This window comes from Equus przewalskii, chromosome 20 (assembly GCF_037783145.1).
Source record: "Equus przewalskii isolate Varuska chromosome 20, EquPr2, whole genome shotgun sequence".
Classification (NCBI taxonomy): domain Eukaryota; kingdom Metazoa; phylum Chordata; class Mammalia; order Perissodactyla; family Equidae; genus Equus; species Equus przewalskii.
In genome coordinates, this window is record NC_091850.1 from 57307250 (window position 1) to 57328064 (window position 20815).

Here is a 20815-nt window from a genome sequence, read left to right on the forward strand (position 1 = left end):
GGCCCCTTCCCTCCTCCCTGAACCCAGCCCTGCTCCCCTCCAAGCACCCCAAAACACGTCATCCATCACCCTCCCCCTGACCTCCCCAGTCTCCTATCTGTCTCCCGTGTCATCCCAGCCCCCCCAGCAGTCACTCTTGTTGGAGGCCCTTGGGTTTCCCCAGCCCAATCCCTCCCCTGTGAGCACTGTCCCCCTGTCACCTCCCTTCAGGCCAGTCCTGGATGCTGCAGTCTGGGCTGAGACACCATCTGGGGAGGCATTTCCCCTCACCCCATCACATCCACTGTCTGCCCCTACACTCCCTTTAAGCTGGGCTGCAGGCTCCTTGGGGCCGGGGTCTGGTCCGTGCTGTGCACTGCCAGCACCCCCAGCCCCTCATCTGCCAGCAGCGGGCTCCCTCGTGGGCTGGCCAGGAGGTGATGAAGGAGAGGACCAGGGCCCATTTGGCTCCTGTGGTCAGAGTGGGACGCCTCCCCCAGGAGGGAGACCAGGCTTTCCTAAAGTGGAGTGGGAGTCAGTGGGAGGAGGTGGGCAGTCTGATCCTGGTTCCATGCCAGCCAGCCCCAGACCTGAGAGAATCTGAGTCCCCCCAGGGGGCTCCCGTTCCAGCATCACCAGGCAGCCACCTGAGGCAGCTCCGGAAGGCCGAGGGGATGACGTGTGTGGGCCTCAGCTCCAGGCAGCCCCACTGGGCAGGGGAGGTTGTGGGGGTTCTGCTGCTGCACAGCCCCGAAGGGCTCTCCCCACAGCCCTGCTGTCTTCCAGGAGACCTGAACATCGGGCTGCTGGACTTCCTGCTGTTTGGGAGCCTCATCGCCGCTGTGGACCCGGTGGCCGTGCTGGCAGTGTTTGAGGAGGTCCACGTCAACGAGGTGCTGTTCATCATCGTGTTCGGGGAGTCGCTGCTGAACGATGCGGTCACTGTGGTGAGTGGTGGCAGGAGAGCCCCGGGCATCAGCGTGCGGGAGGTGGGTGCGTGCGAGAACTGTGGCCTCTACCGGGGCCCCGCACCCCTCGGGGGAACAGAGGACAGCCTGCCACTGTAGGTAACCGCAGGGTGGTGGCCCCTGCTCCAAAGATGCTCCTTGGGTGCGCTCAGCGGTGTCCATGCCAGCTCCTCTCGCGGGAGCCGGCTCCTCCTGGCTCAGGACTGCCGGCGTTTCCATCAGGCTTCTCCGTTCATCCCTCGCAGTCCTCTGATCCCCACTCACACCCTCACGGTTGAGGATTTCACTGACAGAATCCCACCGTTGCTGTTTCCAGAGCACGGTCTGTCACTTTGGGTCCACCCATTCCTGGTTTTCCTAAAAGAATCGATAAATAAACAAAATCTCACAGGATTGAGGCAGGGGAATCTGCCAGCGCCCACGGCGCAAAGGCGGTTACACTCCAGGAGGGGCGCCCGGGAGCCTGCGGGGCCCATGGGCAGACGGGGCAGGAGGACCCTCAGGCCAGGAGGCAGCTCTCTGTAAAGAACACGAGAATCACGACACGTGAGGGGTGCCGTCTCAGCGTCACCGTGGCCACATGGAGTTTTCACAACGTCCCTAGATGGGTCGCCACCTCCGTGGATGTGAATCGTTCGGTGACACGGGCGGCACCGAGCCACCTCCTCAGTGGTCCATCGAGCGGTGTGTTGGCCACCTCCTCAGCCGATCCCCATGCAACCCCTGCCCCAGCCACTGCCTAGGCCACTGAGGACTTTCAGACACAGTGGGCACAAAGCTCCCCCTTCGCTCTGAAAGTGCGGTGGCGTCTCTAAGAAATCCTCGTCTCTTGTGCTCCTTCAGGTTTAGGCGGGTGAGGAACCCTCAGGGCCCGTGGCACCAGGCTTCTCACGTGCAGATAAGAGCTTCTTTAGGGCGTTTGACAATCAGAAACGTGGCCCAGCTGCTCTGAGGTTGCTGGGCCTGCTCTGCATGTGGCTGCCGTGTCTCCCTAGTGGCACGAACTTCTGCCCAAGTCAGGGGCTCTTCAGGGGCCCTGCATGAGGCTCCTTCTTCCCTGCCACCTGTGTCTTCATGGAGAGGCCGGGTGAGCTGAGGTCTGGATCCCAGCGCTTGTCGTGGCCACGTGACCAGTCCCTGTGCACACACATGTGCATCGTCAACCCTTTTGTAAATGCAGCTTTGCACACTCCCCTTGGGGGTCCTCTCTCCCCTTGAACAGCCCTGGAGGGCACAGACTTGGGCCACAGAGACAGGTGTCTTCCTGAGGGGCCTGTAGCCCACCCAGAGCCGCCTTCAGCCCCTCGATGTGGAGCCCCGAGCACAGTGTCAGATTGCTCAGCTCAGAATGCACAGCTGTCTCCAGCTGTGCCTCGGGTCAGAGTCCTGGGCTTTTTCTCGCAACGTCTTGGCAGGATAAGGTTTAAACATCAACAGACAGAGACGTCAGGGGCTGCGAGCCCACTATCCGGAGTCGCCGGGACAGTGAAGTCACTGAAAGGGAAGCTCTGGATTTGTCTCGGAAAATGGAATTGAGTTAAACACAGTTGGTTTGCTTTATGGTTGCCCCTGCGGTAGGAAAGAGCTGGCTTCACTCCTGAAGTTTCCGGTTCCTTCCAGAACATCCTTCCGTCCCATGTCCCACCTGCTGGCTCGTCTTTGGCCTTCTTCCTGTTGACCCTTATTGCCCTGTGACGATTTCCTCCCTGTGGTTTTCAGTTTCCAGAGTAGACGACTTGGCACTCCAGCCCCAAGTCCACAGGCCTGGGCCTGGGACAGGGAGCCGTCAGGCTGACCCGGGCTGACCAGGTGTTCTGTGTGCCTCTCTGTCCCCCCAGGTCCTGTACAACGTGTTTGAATCTTTCGTGACGCTGGGTGGTGACAACGTGACTGGCGTGGATTGTGTGAAGGGCATAGGTGTGTGGCTGGCGGGTCTGTGTTTTGGGGGCATGTGGGAGCCCCGTCTCTTCTCCAGAACTGGGCTGACTTGGGGCAGCACCTCTCCTGGGCCATGGGGCTGGGCCGGCCCCTGGGACCCACAGCCTGTGTAGGAACAAACATCTCCGTTTCAGAGTCCCAGTGACAGGCCCCTCCTGTCCCTGGCGTGTCTCATGGACACGATTTCGTCGGGTCCCAACCACCCTGGGAGGCGAGGGTCGTTGCCTCGTCAGACCCATGAAGACGTCTGGGTAGAGGACATGGATCTTGGTGTCCTGGGGAATCCTAGGTGTTTCTCCAGGCAGGCACAGTGACAGCCTGGCTGTCACCGGGAGCCCAGGACCCTGGGCCTTGCTGCCAGCCCATGCCTGAGGGCCGCTTGTCTCGGTGCTGTCTCTATGGTGGGGGTGGGGAGCGGGCCTCCCATGGCTGTTCAATCCCCTGCCGTCCGCGTTGAGGCTGGACCCAAGACCTGGCTTCTCTTCGAGAGAGAGAATCGGCCTTTGTTTGCTGAGCGGTTGGCGCCTCTGTGGGGGGGTTACCAGGCAACCCTGATGAGAAATGGTCTGGAAGGCCAGCCCGGGCCAGTGTCACCCACAACGCACGGGCCGGGCCACACCGTGGGCCACAAAGGGCCATTCAGGTGGCCTCAGCGTGGGTGTCCTTGCCCCTTGCAGTGTCCTTCTTCGTGGTGAGCCTGGGGGGCACGCTGGTGGGGGTCATATTCGCCTTCCTGCTCTCGCTGGTGACCCGCTTCACCAAACACGTGCGCATCATCGAGCCCGGCTTCGTCTTTGTCATCTCCTACCTGTCCTACCTCACGTCCGAGATGCTGTCCCTGTCGGCCATCCTGGCGTAAGTCCTCCCTCGCTCAAGCAGGCCTCGGAGCTCGGAGCCACCCCCTTGGGGGTCCCGGCTGGCCCTGGTGGGCGGGGTGGGCTCACACGTTGGGCCGTGAAGGGCGAGGGCATGAAGGCTGCCACAGGCTCATCACCACAACCCGGCAAAACAGCCGAGCGGCTGCAAACACCCCTGTGACCCGCCAGGAAGAGGGCGGGAGAGACGCCCCCGCTGCCCCCCCACCCCCCACTTCCCCCAACACGAGGTGTGGCCTGTCATAGGCCTGAGCTGCCTGGCCCACTGCCCAGCTGGAGAAAATTCACTGTGGGGCGAAGAATTTGATCTATCCGGCATTTTCAATAAGGAGTTGGTGGTTTCGCAGAGCTGCAGCGCATGCTCTGAGCAACGGAGGGCTCTGTGCCACCCCTGTCCATACACAGGCCCTTCTAGGGGCTGTGATCGGGGAAGCTGGCTGTTCCCTGGGCCCCATGTCTGCCCTGCGTCCCCCGTCTGAGCCAGCCTGCCTGGCGGTGGAGAGAAACTGAGGCAGCCCGTCCATGGCTCAGGGCTCCCGCGGCGAGGGGTCCACAAACAACAGCTGTAATGTTGGCTGTGGGGGGCCGGGTGTGGGGGGCCATATGTGCCCAGCTCAGGGCCCTGATCCCCAGGAGGAGCCCCATGTCCACGAAGAGAAGGGCTGACCAGTAAGGTGGATGTTTGCCCAGGACACAGAGGCCCTGAGGTGCCACGGGGAACTGGGCCTTGGGAATGGGCCCCAAGCCCCCTGGGTCCCAGACCCCACAAGGTCCAGTGGGAGCAGAGCCTCGGGACCTCAGCCTCACGTGCATCCATCCCGCTCCAGCATCACTTTTTGCGGCATCTGCTGTCAGAAGTACGTGAAGGCCAACATCTCGGAGCAGTCCGCCACCACCGTGCGCTACACCATGAAGATGCTGGCGAGCGGGGCCGAGACCATCATCTTCATGTTCCTGGGCATCTCAGCCGTGGATCCCCTCATCTGGAAGTGGAACACAGCCTTTGTGCTCCTAACTCTGGTCTTCATCTCTGTGTACCGGGCCATCGGTGAGGGTACTGGGTGGATGGCAGGGGGACAGGGGCACGGGGGAGTGATGGGGGCAGTGGGGGTCAATGGGGGGATGATGGAAGTGGGGAGATGGAGGAGATAATGGGCGTCCATGGGGGTGATTGTAGGGTGATTGGGGGGAAGATGGGGGACGATGGCTGGGTGTTGGCAGGGACGGCTGTGGGAAGTCCATGGGAACCAGGGACGTGGTGTTCGCCACCAGCCCCCTTGTTTGCACCCTGGACCCAGTGAACAGCAGATTCAAGAGCCCCTGGGGAGCCTCAGACCAGCCTGGCCATTGGTCATTCTCAGTGAGGGTCCAGGCCTTCTCACAGCCCTGTCGCCTCATGATTGAGATAGGACAGCTGGAGGTCTGGGGGAAGGCTCCAGAACCCAGGGACCCATTTGGTTTCCGGCTGACTCATTCTGGATGTGGTGGCTCATCCATGTTGGGGACAGCATCAGCCACTGAGGAAATGGACTGTGGCCCCTGTGAGCAGGAGCCCCGCTGCCCGGGCCCAGCACCGGTCCCTGGTCCCTGGTGTGTGGTGCCTCGGGGGCTGTGACGGGGGGCCAGCGGGGGTGCAAGGCAGCTCCAGAGGAGCAACGCCTGCTCCTGAGGCTGCTGGGGACTGAACGCTCCAGGGAGCGGATGTGGTGCTGCCTGAGTTGCTTTCTCCCTGCCACCCTCACGCGGTGGCCTTTGGTCCCAGATCTCCCGTGATGCAAGGCCTCGGCCACTTACAGCCACAGTCAGGCCGAGACCTGAGAATTTCCATAGCTGCTGGGAGCAGCTTCTGACACCGCCGAAGACCTGCCCACAGGGGCAGGTCTGACCCGTGGCCGAGAGAGGGCCTGGGCCTGGTTAAAGATGGACAAAGGGACATGGGTGAGCATGGGTGCAGGGGTTTCATTGTTCTGTATGTGGGATGTAGCTGTTGCCTGTCACCATGTCACAGTCCTAGGAGGAAACCCCCAAAGTCACCCCCCAAGCGCAGTTGTCAGGGCAGGTTGGAGGGCCTCGCCTGCGTGCCCTTCCAGGAAGCGCATGCAGGAGGAGCCAGGTGGCTGGTGGCGTGAGTGCACCCTGGCTCTGCAGGTGTCGTCCTTCAGACCTGGGTTCTGAATCGGTACCGGATGGTGCAGCTGGAGATCATAGACCAGGTGGTCATGTCCTACGGCGGCCTGCGTGGGGCAGTGGCCTACGCCCTGGTTGTCCTTCTGGACGAGAGAAAGGTCAAGGAGAAGAACCTCTTCGTCAGCACCACTATCATCGTCGTCTTCTTCACCGTCATCTTCCAGGTAGTGTCTCGAGCCCCATCGTCCTGATGCCAGCCTGCCTCGCCCTGAGGCCGCCAGGGAGGACCCACCCTGTCACGGCACTCCACAAGGAGCCCTTCTGGCCTCCAGGCCCTAATTGCTTTTATAATTTTAGTAACTAGGAGCTGTTTTGTAGGTTTTCATGTGGGCCCACAGGGGACACAGCACGATTTGGCCTAAAAATGTCCTCCCTCGGCCGTCTGGTTAACGAAGCCCCAGCTGACGTTCCTGGACCAGAGGCGCCCGGGAAGGCGTCCCAGTTCACCTTGCTTTTGGCTAATCTGGGGAGCCCACTGCAGGGCCTCAGGGGCGTCGACATGGGCCAGCAGGCTGTTGCAGGGGCGCCTTTCTGCAGGAAGCCCACAGCCCGGCTAGGTCCCTTCACCCCATGTGGGCATGGGTGGCTGCAGATTCACATGGGGGCTCTGTGGGCTGGAGCAGGGCATGGCTGTCAGAGTCAGCACACCCCATCTTCCAGGGCCTGACCATCAAGCCCCTGGTGCAGTGGCTGAAAGTGAAGAAGAGTGAGCACCGGGAGCCCAAGCTGAACGAGAAGCTGCACGGCCGGGTATGGGGGAGGTGGGGAGGGGGAGGGAGGAGGAGGGGTGGGGAGGGAGGGGGGAGGGCCTGTTGTGTCCTCTGGTTGGGGGGCATGTGAGGGGCCCTCAGAGTCATGCTAACCCACTTGTCTTTCCTCTCAAAGGCTTTTGACCACATCCTCTCAGCCATCGAGGACATATCTGGGCAAATTGGACACAATTACCTCAGAGATAAGTAAGTGGCTGGCGTCACCCCTGGCTGGACTGAAATGGGGAAGTTCGAGGCACATTATCTCTGTTGTTGGTCCCCTCTTTCCTCCTTTAACAATGACTGTAGGAGCCTCAGGGTATAGAGAGACCCCACAGAACCACAGGACCCTGATGTTCCCCTGAACCTAACCTGGCTACCCCAAGAATACTGCACTCACAGGAGCCAGAGGGATGTTTGCAAATTATATGGGTCACTCCTCCTCCCCTGAAATCCCCCTCTTCCCACTGGAGCCCTCTCCTCCCACTGGGAGCCTCCTCCTCCCCTTGAATTACCCTCCTCCCCTGGAGCCCCCTCCTCCCCCTGGGATGCCCCTCCTCCCCCTGGGAGTTCCCTCTTCCCACTGGAGCCCCCTCCTCCCCTAGAGCCCCCTCCTTCCCTTGGAGTCCTCCTTCTCCCCCGGGATCCCCCTCCTCCCCTGGAGCTCCCTCCCCCCAGGGATTCCCTTCCTTCCCCTGGGATTCCTCTCCTACCCCTAGGATTCCTCTCCTTCCCCTGGAAGCCTCCCCCACTGGGATTCCCCTCCTCCCCCTGAGATCGCCCTCCTCCTCCTGGAGTCCCTCTCCTCCCCCTGGGATACTCCTCCTCCCCTTGGAGTCTCCCTCCTCCCCCTGGAGTCCCCCTCCTCCCTCTGGGATATCCCTCCTCCCCCCGGAGTCTCCCTCCTCCCCCTGGAGTCCCCCTCCTCCCCTGGGAGCCCCCTCCCACCCTGGGATCTCCTCCTCCCCCGGTGCCCTCCCCGGATGTCTGGCTCCTGGTGCACGGGGCCTCGTCTAGAAGTCCCTTCTCTTCTGACCTGAGTCATGGCCAGTTTTCTAATTGTATTGGAGAAAAGTCTCCTTCTAGCCAGCCTGGTTCTTGCTAGCGTGAAAGCTCGGGAGGTTCTTCCCCCAGCCTTTCTAATGTGCCCCGTCCCTGTGGCCAGAGCCTGGGGCCTTGCTCTCCCTGGCACCGCCCTGCCCTCAGCCCACCTTTCTGGGGGTCAGGATCGTGTGGAAACTTTTTGGCGATGTTGCACTTGATTAGAAAATGCAATCCATGGTTGTACACACATTCTGGTGACGACTGCCATCCGTGGGAAGGCAGGAACAAAGCACGGAATGGTGAAATGAGCATCGAGTGGCGTGACTGAGGTTTCTTTCTTTTAATTTAAAACTCACCTTGGCCACTGTTACAGTAAATAAAAACCAGAGGGAGAGATGGGCCTCTTCTGTGTCCTGGCCCAGCTCCTGGGATGCCGGACATGTCTATCAAGAGTCTGGGCACTGGGAGGAGGACCCTGCTCCCGGCCCCCAGATGCTGCTGAGGTCCTTGTCTGTCCCGGGGCCTCACCCACAGCCCCATGAGTGCTGATACTGGTATTGGTTTGACCCTCCCAGGTGGACCAATTTTGATAGGAAATTCCTCAGCAAAATCCTTATGAGAAGGTCGGCTCAAAAGTCACGAGATCGGATTCTGAATGTTTTCCACGAGCTCAACTTGAAGGACGCCATTAGCTATGTGGCTGAGGTACCAGAACATTCCATTTGTTCTCTTTGTTGGAGTCAGGGGCTAAAGCAAGAGACAGACATGGGATGTGAACAGCCACTGGGGTCTGGGGCAGGGGGCAGTGGGCCGGGGCGGCCCACACCTTGTGCACACGTCTGCCTGCACCCTGAGGTCACAGAGTGGGGTGGGGTGGGGGCAGCTTCAGGCAGCATCGTGCTGTTTTTGACCCACCCCGCAAGTTCACATGAGGCTCATGGGTTCTCCGACACCCCAGGAATGGGTTATATCACAGCTTCCTCTCACTCATGGGAAACTGAGGCACAGAACCCTCCCACGATTCTCTGTAGGACACTCTACGGTGCTAGTGGGTCTGATATCTGAGGCCAGGTAGGGAGTTATGGGGCCACAGCCCCCCCCAACATACATGCACACACAGACACACACATGCATGCGCACGCATGCCCACACATGTTCACGCATGCACACACGTGTGTACACACAGAGGGGAAACCAGCAAGGACATCTTCTTGAGTCCTGTGCGGTAAGCATGGGACATACTCTGCCTCCTCCATGGACCTGCCACCAAGTCTCTGAGGCTGACGGGGGTGGGGAAGGTTCCAGGCTGTGGGGTAAGTGAGCGGGGCTCAGGAGCCTGCTGCACGGGCTCACGGTGACTTTGAGGACTGCGCTGTTTCTGATGCCACCTGCTTGCACCAGCCCACAGCCACTCACAGTCAGGACTCAGGCTGTGTCGCATGTGACACGAGTCACGGCAGGTCTCAGGTCAAACCCCATCCCTTGTGGGACACGCAGCCCCGCCGGCCCCTTCTCCAGCAGCCACACGTCTCCTGGCAGCATTTCCTGGTTTCTCAGTGCACACATGTGACCATCACGTGGCCATTGCATTGATCACTTGGCTGCCTCTGACCCATGTGTGTCCCCGCTCATACTCCCTGGGACCCGAGGCCACCTGGTGCCTTGCACAGGCCTGGGTCCAGGCAGACCCTGAGCTTGCTCCTCCCTGTCCTGAATGTGATCTGTAACAGCGACTGCCATTCCAGGCCATGCCCACCGTGGCATCCAGTGTCCACAGTGACAGAGTCATTCCCGATAACTGCCCAGGCCTCCTCTGAGGGGCTCTGACCAGGCCGCCCAGCCACGGGGAGCCATCAGGGGCCTGGAGGCCAGTCCGGTCACGGACTCCAACTCTCTAATGGTTTACAACTCTGCAATCCATGCCTTCACTGTGTGTGAAGTGGAATCTGCAAGACTTCACTCCTTTGCTTGACTTCAGGGCTCAGGACTCAGCATTTCATTCCTGCACTTGGTTCCTTCCTGACTGCCAGCTCAGGTCTGCACAGAGCCTGGGGAGCTGGCGTCTGCACACCCGTCCCCACCAACAGGACCCGCTCAGTAAACCCTGTGGGCCTCAGAGGCCTGGAGGTTTCTGTTGGTTCAGAGGGGAAAACCATTCTTGTCTCCACTGGGGCTCGTCCACCCCAAACGCATGGCCAACACCACCTGGGGTCACTCTGAGGGATGAGGTGCCTCCAGGCAGAGGGAGCCAGGGGCCATCAGGAGATGAAGGAGGAGAGCAGCCCCTCAGCTTCCCACTGAGCCAGCACCACTCCAGCCCTGCTCCACCAGAACCCCAGCCACATGCTCCAGTGCCTGTCAGGGGCCATGGGACAGAAGCTACTGGAAGATTGTCGCCCGCACCTCTGACCCTGGCTGAGAAAGTTCAGTGCACAAATCCCTGTCCTCTCTGACCCCGGACCCTTCCTGGCCTGGGAACCTGGATGGGGGTGGGAAGGTAGGGGGTCTCCAGGGTGCCACGATGGGTGTCATGCTGGTGGCGCCCCCTCTGCTGACCGCATCTGCTCTCCTTGGGACACTCCATGGCCCCCAGCCTCCAGGTGGGTGACACAGGCTCCCAGCAGGGCCTCTAGCCTTACCTCCACCTGCTACTCACTTTGCAGAGTGCCCTGACCCCAACTCGCACCAGTGGGCTCCTCCTGGTCAGGCCTGGCTCTGCTTGCTCAGACCGCACCAGGGGGTGGCCTGTTCACCTCGGCTGTGCTGGTGAGTGGTGGCCTCCTGCAGGGCCGCCCACAGCGTCAGCTCTCAGCTCTGCCGTCAGCAGGTTGGCCCAGACCCGGTTGCCTGTCCCACCCTCCCCTGGGGGTCACCCACCTTCTCTCCTGACCCCCCTTGGCAAACGGCCCGGCTCCCACCCACAGGAGCTCGGCTGTTTCCCCTTTTGCTCTGTTAGGCTCTGCTCTTTGTGGTTTAATCTGAGTCAACTCCCGCCTTGAGGCCGGGCGATTCCCTCCTTGGGGGAAACGAGGGCAGCTGGTTTGGAGTGCCAAGTGGTACGGGGCCACCTTCCCCATCCCGTAGGGCCCTCCGTGTGTCCCAGCACTCCCTGAGGTGCCGAAGGAGGTGTTGTGTCCTTCACATAGTTTCCTCTTCTCTTTCCCTTTCAACTCGACCATGAACTAACTGCTCAGCTCCAGCGAGGCCTTAGCGGTGGCCCCCAGCTCCCTGGGTGCTGAGCAGTCGTGGAGCAGGCAGCCTCGACGGCCAGTGCTGCATGTAGGCTGACACAGCCATCTCCTCCTCCAGGGAGAGCGCCGTGGGTCCCTGGCCTTCATCCGCTCCCCCAGCACCGACAACATGGTCAATGTGGACTTCAGCACACCACGCCCCTCAACCGTGGAGGCCTCTGTCTCCTACCTCCTGTGAGTCTGTGCCGTGTCCCCACTGGACTCCCTGGAGGAGGCAGCCCTCACCTGGCGCCTCTCCCAGGACCCTGGAGGCTGCTGCTGCAGGGGTCCTCCTTGACCACAGCCACAGCAGGGCTCCCTGGACAGACATCAGCCAACGGGCATCTTGGGGCAACTGAGAGTCATGAATAGGGGGAGTGGAGGCTCCCGGCTTGCTTCCCACGGAGAGGGGGTGCAGAGTGGGGGAGGGGTATGGAGACAGCTACCAGGCATTCCCCCCGCACACACCCCCTGTATTATCCAGTCAGCACGCGAGCGCTGGCACTGTTGCGAGATGGAGGGACGGGGTCGGGGAGGCAGGGCCAGGCGGCAGATTTGGAGCCTAAGGCCTCATCTGCAGCTGCCCACCCTGCAGGACGCCTGCAGTGGTCCTGGATTTGGGGCCTCCTGCCTCTGCTGGACTGGGCAGCTTGACTGGGGCCTGTGGCCAGCAGAGGGCAGTTCTCAGCCTTGTCTGCGGTGTCCAGGCACCCAGGGGGAAGCCGTGGGTGTGTGGTGCCCAGGCGGGGCTCCCAGCCTGGGCTTTGGAGGGAGCGAGTCAGGAGGCATAGGGTGCGATGCAGGGAAGCACCCTTAAATAAGAGGCCAGGGGGCCTCATGGAGGGTCAGTCTGACCACAGCCCAAGGAAGAAAACTCCCAGGGTGAGCCTTCCAGGCAGCCCGCTGGTGCCCAGGCCCCAAGGTGCAGGGGAAGCAAGGTGCAGTGGGAGAGCCAGGGTCTCTGACGTTCCACGTGGTCCTCACGTAGGAGGGAGAATGTGAGCGCTGTGTGCCTGGACATGCAGTCCCTGGAGCAGAGGAGGAGGAGTATCCGCGACACTGAGGACATGGTCACTCACCACACGCTGCAGCAGTACCTGTACAAGCCCCGGCAGGAGGTGGGCACCTGGCGGGTGGGGTGTCTGCCCAGAGCCCCCTGCCTGGCACAGAGCCTGGGCACAGCTTCCCCCCACTCCCTGGTCCAAAGGGGGAATCCCAGGATTTAGCACATAGAACGCTCAGGCAGGGAGGGTTTGGAGGGGTGTCAGGGCTGGGCCTCCCTGCAGATGTTCCCACCCTGGGGCCCTGGGGCTGCGCCGTCAGCCCTGGTTACCCTCCCTGTCGCCTCCCCCAGTACAAGCATCTCTACAGTCGACACGAGTTGACTCCCAGTGAAGACGAGAAGCAGGACAAGGAGATCTTCCACAGGACCATGAGGAAGCGCCTGGAGTCCTTCAAGTCGGCCAAGCTGGGGGTCAACCAGAACAAGAAGGCGGCGAAGCTGTACAAGAGGGAGCGTGCTCAGAAGCGGGTGAGGGTGCGGGCACAGGGCCACGTGGGGGTGCGTGACGGACGCCAGGGCTCCCCTCAGGGACAGGCCTGGGCGGAGCCTCGAGGACAAGGAGGGGTGCAGGACCCTGTGCCGCTGCCCCGTCCCTGTAACTGGTTTCCTTCTGCTCCTCAGAGAAACAGCAGCATTCCCAATGGGAAACTGCCCGTGGAGAACCCCCTGCACAACTTCATCATCAAGGAAAAAGGTACTGGTTGGGGCCACGGCAGAAACGCTTGTCAGGAGGACCCAGGATGCGCATGAGGGGCAGGCGGGTGCAGAGGGCTGTCCTCCCTGGAGACCCTTCCCCTTGGCACCCAGGACCCTCCTCCGCAGGCAGCTGCCTCGCCTGTCCTGCCTCGGGGGTGGGGGCTGCTGTCAGGGCACCTCAAGGTGAACTCCTCATCCCCTTGTCCCGGGTCCTCGCCACAACACAAGTGCGCCCTCCTCGTCCCCTCCCCTGCTGGCCCTGTGATCCCAGCCCCATCTTCTCCAGCGTGCCCCCTCCTCAAAAAGGCCAAGTGTTGGGGCCGGCCCTTGGTGCAGTGGTTGATTTTGGCGTGCTCTTCCGTGGCCCGGGTTCATGGGTTCAGATCCTGGGCATGGACCTACACCACTCCTCAGCCATGCTGTGGCGGGCAGCCTCCCACGTACAAAATAGAGGAAGATGTGCACAGATGTCAGCTCAGGGCCAATCTTCATCACACACAAAAAAAAGGCTCAGTGTGGCTGGGGAGGAGGAGTAGGGGGCCCCACGGTGTGGTTTTGCTTTGCCTGGCCCTGTCTTGGCGTGGCCACACGGGGAACCCTGTCCTCTGAGCTGCCCAGATGCTGCAGGGTCGGGTGGCAGTGATGACAAACCTTAGGGCGTGCTGCGAGCTGGTCAAGGGTATCGGTCAAGGGCGTTGGACCCGGGGCGTCTGTGCTCCTGGTCCGTTTCCCTCATGCTACCCTTTCCTTGCCATCAGATTTGGAACTTTCGGACCCTGAGGAGGCCCCTGACTACGAGGCCGAGGAGATGAGTGGGGGAATTGAGTTCCTGGCGAACGTCACACAGGACACAGCGACAGACTCGCCCTCAGGTGAGGGGTGGGGGACGCCCTATGCTGCCACAGAAGTGGGGCATTTTCTATTCCAAGAGTGTTAATTATTTTACACAAAAGCTTTTATGAAACTGAAACCTCAGTGGTCATTGGACAGAGACAGTAGGAGCAGGGAGGTGTAGCACTGGGTCCACGAGGCTGTGCAAGTGCAGGTGCATAAGCAGGCGAGGGTGTGCTCCGAGAAAAGGGAACTGCTACCTGTCCTGCCTGCGGCCTGTGGAGGGAGAGCCTGGGGTGCAGGGCCTTCCGGTGGCCTTCCAGATGGCGCAGGATGAGCTGGTGTCCCTCTGTGTGGTTCGGGGTCAGCCTGGGAAGCTGCTCAGCTGCTGCCTTCTCTCCTAGGAATTGACAACCCGGTGTTTTCCCCGGACGAGGACCCAGGCATCCTCTCCAGGGTGCCGCCCTGGCTGTCTCCTGAGGAGACGGTGGTGCCCTCCCAGAGGGCCCGTGTGCAGATACCCTACTCTCCAGGCAACTTCCGCCGCCTGGCACGCTTCCGCCTCAGCAACCAGTCCGTGGACTCCTTACTGCTGGCCCAGGGCCCCGAGGAGCAGCCGCACACCACCCTGCCCGAGTCCACGCACATGTAACTGGCTCCTCACCCCTCCCTGCCCGCCCTACTAACAGCTGCTCTCTCCTCAGCACCTCTCTCTCTCCTCAGCGCCTCTCTCTCTCTCACTTTCTCGCTCTCACGCGACCTGGACTTGTGCAGACTCTCCAGCACCTGTTCTTCCTTCTAAGCCTTTTGCAGTTACTGCTCGTCCAGCTGAGGTGTCGGATCCAGAGCTATATGAGGATGGGGGTGACTTGCTTGTTGACAAGGAGAATGGAGTCGTAGACTGTCAGTGTGATTACTAACTACTCTGCGGGAGATAAGGGTATAGTTGTGTAGGCAGCCCACACATCTCCGGCAGAAGCTCAGGGATACAGGGCACACGAGACAAGGGGAACACTGACTGTTGTCCCTCCAGGTCTGGGCCCAGGGAGAAGGCCAGGTGACAGATGACCATCCAGGAGAGAAGATATGGGTCCATTTTACCCTCCTACAGAGACAGGGGCAGGGAAACTGTTCAGGGAGGGCACCTGAGGGAACCGACATGTCAGGGGAGAAATGAGGGGAGAAGGTGAGGGGAGACGTGAGGGGAGACGGTGAGGGGATTGGTGAGGGGAGACTTGGGAGAAGTTGAGGGAGTTGTGAGGGGAGAAGGTGAGCGGAGACGTGAGGGGAGACATGATGGGAATTGTGAGGTCTGAAGGTCAGGGGAATTTTGGAGTGGAGATGATGAGGGTAAAAGTTGGGTGGAGAAGGTGATTAGAGAAGGTGAAGGGAGACAGGAGGGGAGAAGGTGAGCGACACTTGAGGGGAGAGAGTGATGGGAGAATGTGAGGGGAGACGTGAGGGGAGACGGTGAGGGGATTGGTGAGGGGAGACTTGGGAGAAGTTGAGGGGGTTGTGAGGGGAGAAGGGGAGAGGAGACGGGAAGGGAGATGTGAGGTGTGACGGGGAGATTGTGTGGGGACATGGGAAGGGGAGGGGTCCCTGGGAGACACGAGGGTAGTCAAGAGGGGAGAAGGGGCGGGGGAGAGCGGAGGCCGAGGCGCGGGATGGCGTGCCAGGGGCGCGGTGCGTATTCCGCAGGCGCTGTGGGTGCTCCTGTTTGGACCGGGAAAGCCCTGTCGCCATTAACCTTGGCACGGAAGAGGGTTCAGCCCCCTTGGGCAGGGTTTCGGGTTCACTTCCCGTCTCCCTGGGCGTTTGGTGGGCACTAGGGAGGAAACGGGCAGGGCAGCCCTTCGCGCAGCGTCGGTGGGGTGGGCCCGCTCAGGGCGGTTCCGGCCGAAGCGGGGACGAGGGTTTCTCTCCTGTGGACGCGGGGAGCGCCCCGGCGGGGAGATTCTGGCGTGGAGCGGGCGGCGCACCGCCCCTTCAAGCACCAGCTCGGCGAGCGCGGGAAGCCGCACGCTGCTGGAGTCTGCTCTTGTGGGGCGTCCCCGCGGGGGACCCCTGCCCGCTACTCCGCTGCTCCTCCTGCCTCTGGTCTCCCCCCATCCCCTCCTCTCCCCAGCGGGGTCCCGCTGGTCCTCAGGGCGGGGCGCTGCACCTGGGGGCGGCACGGTTCTGGGAACCCCGCTGCGCCCCAGGCGCCCCCGCGCTCACGCCGGCTTCTCCCGCAGGTGACACGGGCTCCGACGCGCCGCTGACCGGACGCTCGTCCCCGCCCGCCGCCGCCGAGAAGCCCCCGCGCCCGCGCGCCCCTCCCAGCCCGGACCGGCGGCCTGCGACCCCGGCTCCGCCCACCCCGGCCCCGGCCCCGGCCCCGGCCCCGCCCACTCCGGCCCCGGCCCCGCCAGACACGCCCCCGGACCGTGAGCCGGGGGCGGGGCCTGCGCCGGGGGCGGGGCTGGAGCGCCGCGGGCTGCCGGGTGCGCACGCGCGTTCGGCGGCGGCGCGCCGTGTGCACAGCCGGCGCTCGTTCCAGCGCCCCCGCGCGCGCCGCCGCCCCGCGCTGCTCAAGCTCGCGTCTTTGCCGCCGTCGTGCCACGCGCCGCCGCACGCGCTGGAGCAGGAGGAGACGCCGCTGTGACGGCTGCCCGCGGGCTCTTCATGTGGTCCCCTCCACGGCCTGGTCCCGGGGTCCTCCTGTCCGTGGCCTCGAGTAGCCCTGGGCGCTCGTCCCTTCCGAGTCTAGGTGCTGGGATCGGACAGCCAGCCGGGCGTGGTTTAGAATGGGCCCCGAGGACCAAATGTGCTGCAAGGCTCCAACCTGGGAATTCCTTGGGGCCGCCTGCGGAGAGGCCGCTGCTGGCGGGAAGTAGACGCTGGCGGGCTTCCTCCAACTTCTGGGAAGTCTGGGCAGGTGCCCTTGCCAGGAGACTCCATCGTGGGTCCTTCTGTCCACCTGTCCTGGTTTTGAACTGAGCTGGCACTTGTGTGTTACTGTTTCCATTGTCACACCTGACTCAGGGACAGGAAGGGCCCTGGGCCCTGAGAGGCCAGGCTCCGTGTTTGAGTTCTTGCCATTTTGTGTCCATTCTCTCATTAGCACTGCCGGGTAAACTGAGACCCAAACAAAATGAGATTTGCCCAACTTCGTACCCACCCAAGATTCCAGGCCCAGGCCAACCTCTGTCAAAATCCCCACGCCTCTCAGCCCCAGGGAGGTCTGGAGCCCCGACTCCAGGAGCAAGCGATTCACAGGCCGAGGGGCTGGGGACACGTGTCTGAGGCCCATGTCCACTTACCAGGTCTTTGAACTACCTGTCACCTTGCGGGCTGTAGGTAGGATAGCAGAAACATCTTTGTTTTGTTCCTCTCATCCCAGAGCCCAACACTTGTTCTGCATTTACCTCGGTCTCGTGTGTCAGCCTCTAGGCCCCAGGTGATGCTCTGTCCCCAAACACCTGGTCTCTGGCCTGAGCTGTCTCACCTGACAGTGGTGGATGGCTCAGGCTGGGTTAGAGGCTGCACTGGCCGTGTGGGTGTGTCCACACAGCTCCAGCAGAGTGGAGTGTTCACTTAGCAAGCAGCTCTTGTTTAGAATCACAGCTGGTCCTTAAACATACCTGGGCCAGATGGTTGCCCTGGCCCATCCTAACCACAGCAGGGGAGGAGCTGGTGGAAAACCTGCCTACAGGAGCTGGTATTTCATGGACAGCCAAAGGGACTTGGACAGGGGCTGAGACCCTCACAGGACCCCTGGGCCTGCTCTGAGGATGTGGTAGCACAGGCCCACTCCTACACCCTCCAGGGTCTCAGAGACATGGCCTTGCACAGAGCCCCCTGGTCCACTGTCAGGCTGTCCTGGGGTAGCAGTCGAGAGGGTAGGGGGAAGGGGCCTGCCACAGTGAGCCAGGGAAGGGACTGCTGAGTTGGCCCTCATCTGCCCTGGCCCATTCCTTAGACCTAGCATTTTGTGGGAGAAAGAGGTAGTAAAGTATTAAAGGGACAGTGGACTTCAGGATACTCCTAGATGCTTTTCTAAAGAAGCCAGGCTCAGCTCTGGTCAGGAAAGAAATTCATGCTGTGCTCTGAGGGAGTTCCAGTGGCCGAAGTCTAGCAGCCTGTAGTGTTGTAATAGTGCATATTATGTCCCTGATGGAGAAGTCTCTAAAGTTTGCTGTTGAGGAAAACAAATGGCAGCAGGAGGAAAAGTCACTGTGGTGACCTCTAATCCAGCCTGTGGCGTTTGTTCCCAACACAGAGGGAGCCCTTCACCCTGACTGGAGCCAATCTCATTATTTGAAGCATTAGCTCAGCCATCATAAATGAATGGCGTGTGGTTGTCAGTAATTTTTCCCCACACTTTGCAACCATTTTAACCACTCTGTGAGCACAAAATCCAGACATTATCTGCACAAAACATCTGCCCGTTAGTGATCCCAACGGACAGCTCCCAGGCCAGCCTGCCGCTGACACAGCAACCAGTCACATCTTTAGGAAGGCACATGTTCCGTCCACTCCCTGCACGAGTGCTTCCTCCAGAGCAGGCCGGGTCCTGCCGCAGAGGGTTGTCCAGGGTCCACAGCCCAGCCGGTCCAGTGTCTCCAGCTGCCTTAACAACTCCCCTGGACCACTGGACCCGGATCCGATTCCCAGCTGCAGAGCCAGCGGCTGAGTCAGGAGAGTGGCTCCAGGGAATTCCTGGACACCCTCCTCCACACCAGACACTAAACTGCCAGGTGGTGAATCCGTTTGACAGATGTCTCCTGGACAAGCTCTTTGGCCAATGTTTTCTGTGGTGGGCTGGCAGATTTTCTGTTTGTTGAACTGCACAGGCTGAGCACAGCCACGATGGAACTGAAGTTCCAGGCAGGAAACCTCATTCACAGAATCCCACATTTCAGTGCTCGAGAGAGAACTCGGTGTTTTGTCTGTTGACACAGTGTTATAAACCCTAGAACTGTGGCCACATTTCATGAAAGAATCCTAACTGTTCTTGTCATTGTAAAACAGAATGTAAACAAAGTCTTATGAATGTATTTCCTTGGGAAAACTGTTGTAACATTTTTTATTAGGAAAGAATTCCTATTTATTTAATACTGAACTTTGGCCTACTTTGTGGTGACCATAAAGTACACAAATTTAGGAGTCGCTATTTCTCACTTCTGTGTTTTCTTGAAAAAAATTTTGTTAGAGTGCTCCCATACTGTGTACTATTGATCTTCTGTTGTGAAAGGAGATTTAAAGAATTGCATTGAAACTGGAATTGAAATGTATTTTAAGTTATAAGTGGTGAAAATTGTGAATGTTAATTTTGTGAACGTAATCTTAGTCAAACTTTGTGTAACTGTAATCACAATCAATGTGCCTTAAAGTGCCGCCCTAGAAGTGCTGTTGGCAGTGTCTGGGCAGGGGGCCCATCACCGACCCTGCCATGACTGCTTGATCAAGTCTATTAAAAATGTTTCAAGACATTTTTGGGTGTAAACCCTGGTTTATAAATGAGAAATCTTATCAAAGAGAATTTAAGGAGCAGTCTCCTGCAGGCAGACATTGTTCTGGCACCAAAATTAATGTCGATGTATGTGTGTGTGTGTGTCGCCCCTTCTGGCTGCCGAGAGGAGGTCATTGGACACACAGCTGTGGGCACAGCCTGGGCCCTGGGAACTGGCTCTCCCCAGCAGAGACAGGTGGACACATGCCACTCAGACACGTCACTGCATGCAGGGGACAGGCCCCCAGGAAGAGCAGGAGCAGCACTCACCCTGCCTGAGTGGGAGGACAAAGCACCTGAGGCATGAGTGGCTCCATGGTGGTGGGCCCAGGGCTGACAAGAGATGGGGGTGGGGACAGTGGGGTCCAGAGCCTCAGTGAACAAGGCGGGTGTTCTGCAGAGTTGAGACGAGGCTGGTGGGGAGGCAGAGATGTGGGTGGACCCAAGATGGAGCTGTGCACCTGCCCCTAAATGTCCAGTGGATCCTGGGGGATCCCTTCCCCCAGGTGGAGCCCTCTCACCATGGAGCCACCTGGGGCTGGCGGTCATCTCTAACAGGTCATCCTTGAGGCCTCAGTGTCACAGAGATACACCTTTTAATAGTTAAAATTTTAAATGTTTATAAAAATAGCACATCAATGTTGAGTCATTGAAACTATTCAGAAGAGAAGTCTGACTACTAAGTTTAGTCATTTCCAAGTTGACAGAAAGGAAAGTCTGACAGGAGCGTGCTCAGCTCCTGGGGCTGCCATAAGAAAGTACCATAAACTGGGTGGCTTACCACCACAGAAACATACTGCTACGAGTAGGAAATCAAGGTGTGGGCAGGGCTCCCTCTGAACCTGCAAGGGGGCCTCCCAGCCTGTGCAATCTCTGCTGCTTCTAGGCTTGTAGAAGCATCTCCTTGACCCGATCACATGGTGTCGCCTTATAAGGACACAATCACATCAAATTATGGCCTCCCCACCCCTACTTTCCCGGGTTGGCTGCCAGAGAAAGCCCTTCTGGCTTCTCCTCACTCTGCGTCTCGGGGCAGCATCCCTGGTCATGGCGTGTCCTACACAGGAGGGTGAGGGAGAGCAGGTGGAAGCCCCAGTGTAGACAGCAGCCCTGGCGTTGCCCATCAGCCCCGACTGATTTCCTCTGGATAGAAACCCCCATGCTTTCAGGCTGTGTTTTGGGGTGTCCTTGTTACAGCAGCTTGGGCTCTGTGTTAGCAGATACAAAGGGGACAGCAGCCAGGTGAGGAACAGCTCACCTGGCAAGTGCTCCATGCCTCTCATCAGTTAAACAAATGCAGGCAGAAGTCCCTTCTCCCCCACTTTCTGGAAACCCAATGAATAAAACTGAGAGTCAAGGAAATTCCCTAACTTGAAAGATGCTCTTTCAGCTCAATAGCAAAATGTTACAGAGAACAACCCGAAGCCTTGAGGGGGAGATGTGGTCCCCGACGAGATGAACCTGGCTCCTAGCACAGCCTGCAGGGTGCCTGGTAAACCCCTTTCCCCCGACGGGCACTTGGCAGCCTATGCAAGGTAGGCACCGGCCTTCAGCATGGGTGCCCACTGGCTTCTTGACCAGCAGCCTGGAGATGACCCTCCCCTGGGTGTCAGCATGGATACCACTGCCCAACCACTATGAAATCGCCCTCCACTGTGGCCCCTCTATCCTTTCCACACATCCTGGCTGCCTCACTGCTCCCATAGTCACGTGTCCCAATTGTTTGGAACGTGCTGACATCTGGCGTTCAGCTCAGGC

At 60.0% G+C, this 20815-nt stretch overlaps 1 protein-coding gene across 3 annotated transcripts in view; it reads left to right on the top strand.

Annotated features, from left to right (window-relative positions):
• The window catches only part of SLC9A3 (solute carrier family 9 member A3), a 52841-nt gene extending 33804 nt beyond the window's left edge, over positions 1 to 19037 (top strand). The window contains exons 3-17 of one of the 3 annotated variants that reach the window (XM_070587307.1): positions 766 to 926; positions 2786 to 2864; positions 3563 to 3740; positions 4588 to 4808; positions 5909 to 6111; positions 6608 to 6697; positions 6833 to 6903; positions 8316 to 8445; positions 11050 to 11165; positions 11959 to 12088; positions 12325 to 12501; positions 12655 to 12727; positions 13488 to 13601; positions 13965 to 14208; positions 15798 to 15918. In XM_070587307.1, the coding sequence (XP_070443408.1) occupies positions 766 to 926; positions 2786 to 2864; positions 3563 to 3740; positions 4588 to 4808; positions 5909 to 6111; positions 6608 to 6697; positions 6833 to 6903; positions 8316 to 8445; positions 11050 to 11165; positions 11959 to 12088; positions 12325 to 12501; positions 12655 to 12727; positions 13488 to 13601; positions 13965 to 14208; positions 15798 to 15801 (1991 nt within the window). In that variant the 3' untranslated portion in view covers positions 15802 to 15918. Of the gene's footprint in view, positions 1 to 765; positions 927 to 2785; positions 2865 to 3562; positions 3741 to 4587; positions 4809 to 5908; positions 6112 to 6607; positions 6698 to 6832; positions 6904 to 8315; positions 8446 to 11049; positions 11166 to 11958; positions 12089 to 12324; positions 12502 to 12654; positions 12728 to 13487; positions 13602 to 13964; positions 14213 to 15797 lie in introns of those variants that run through there. The other 2 variants (XM_070587305.1, XM_070587306.1) reach the window with 2 other exon arrangements.
• The last annotated feature ends 1778 nt before the right edge of the window (positions 19038 to 20815 follow it).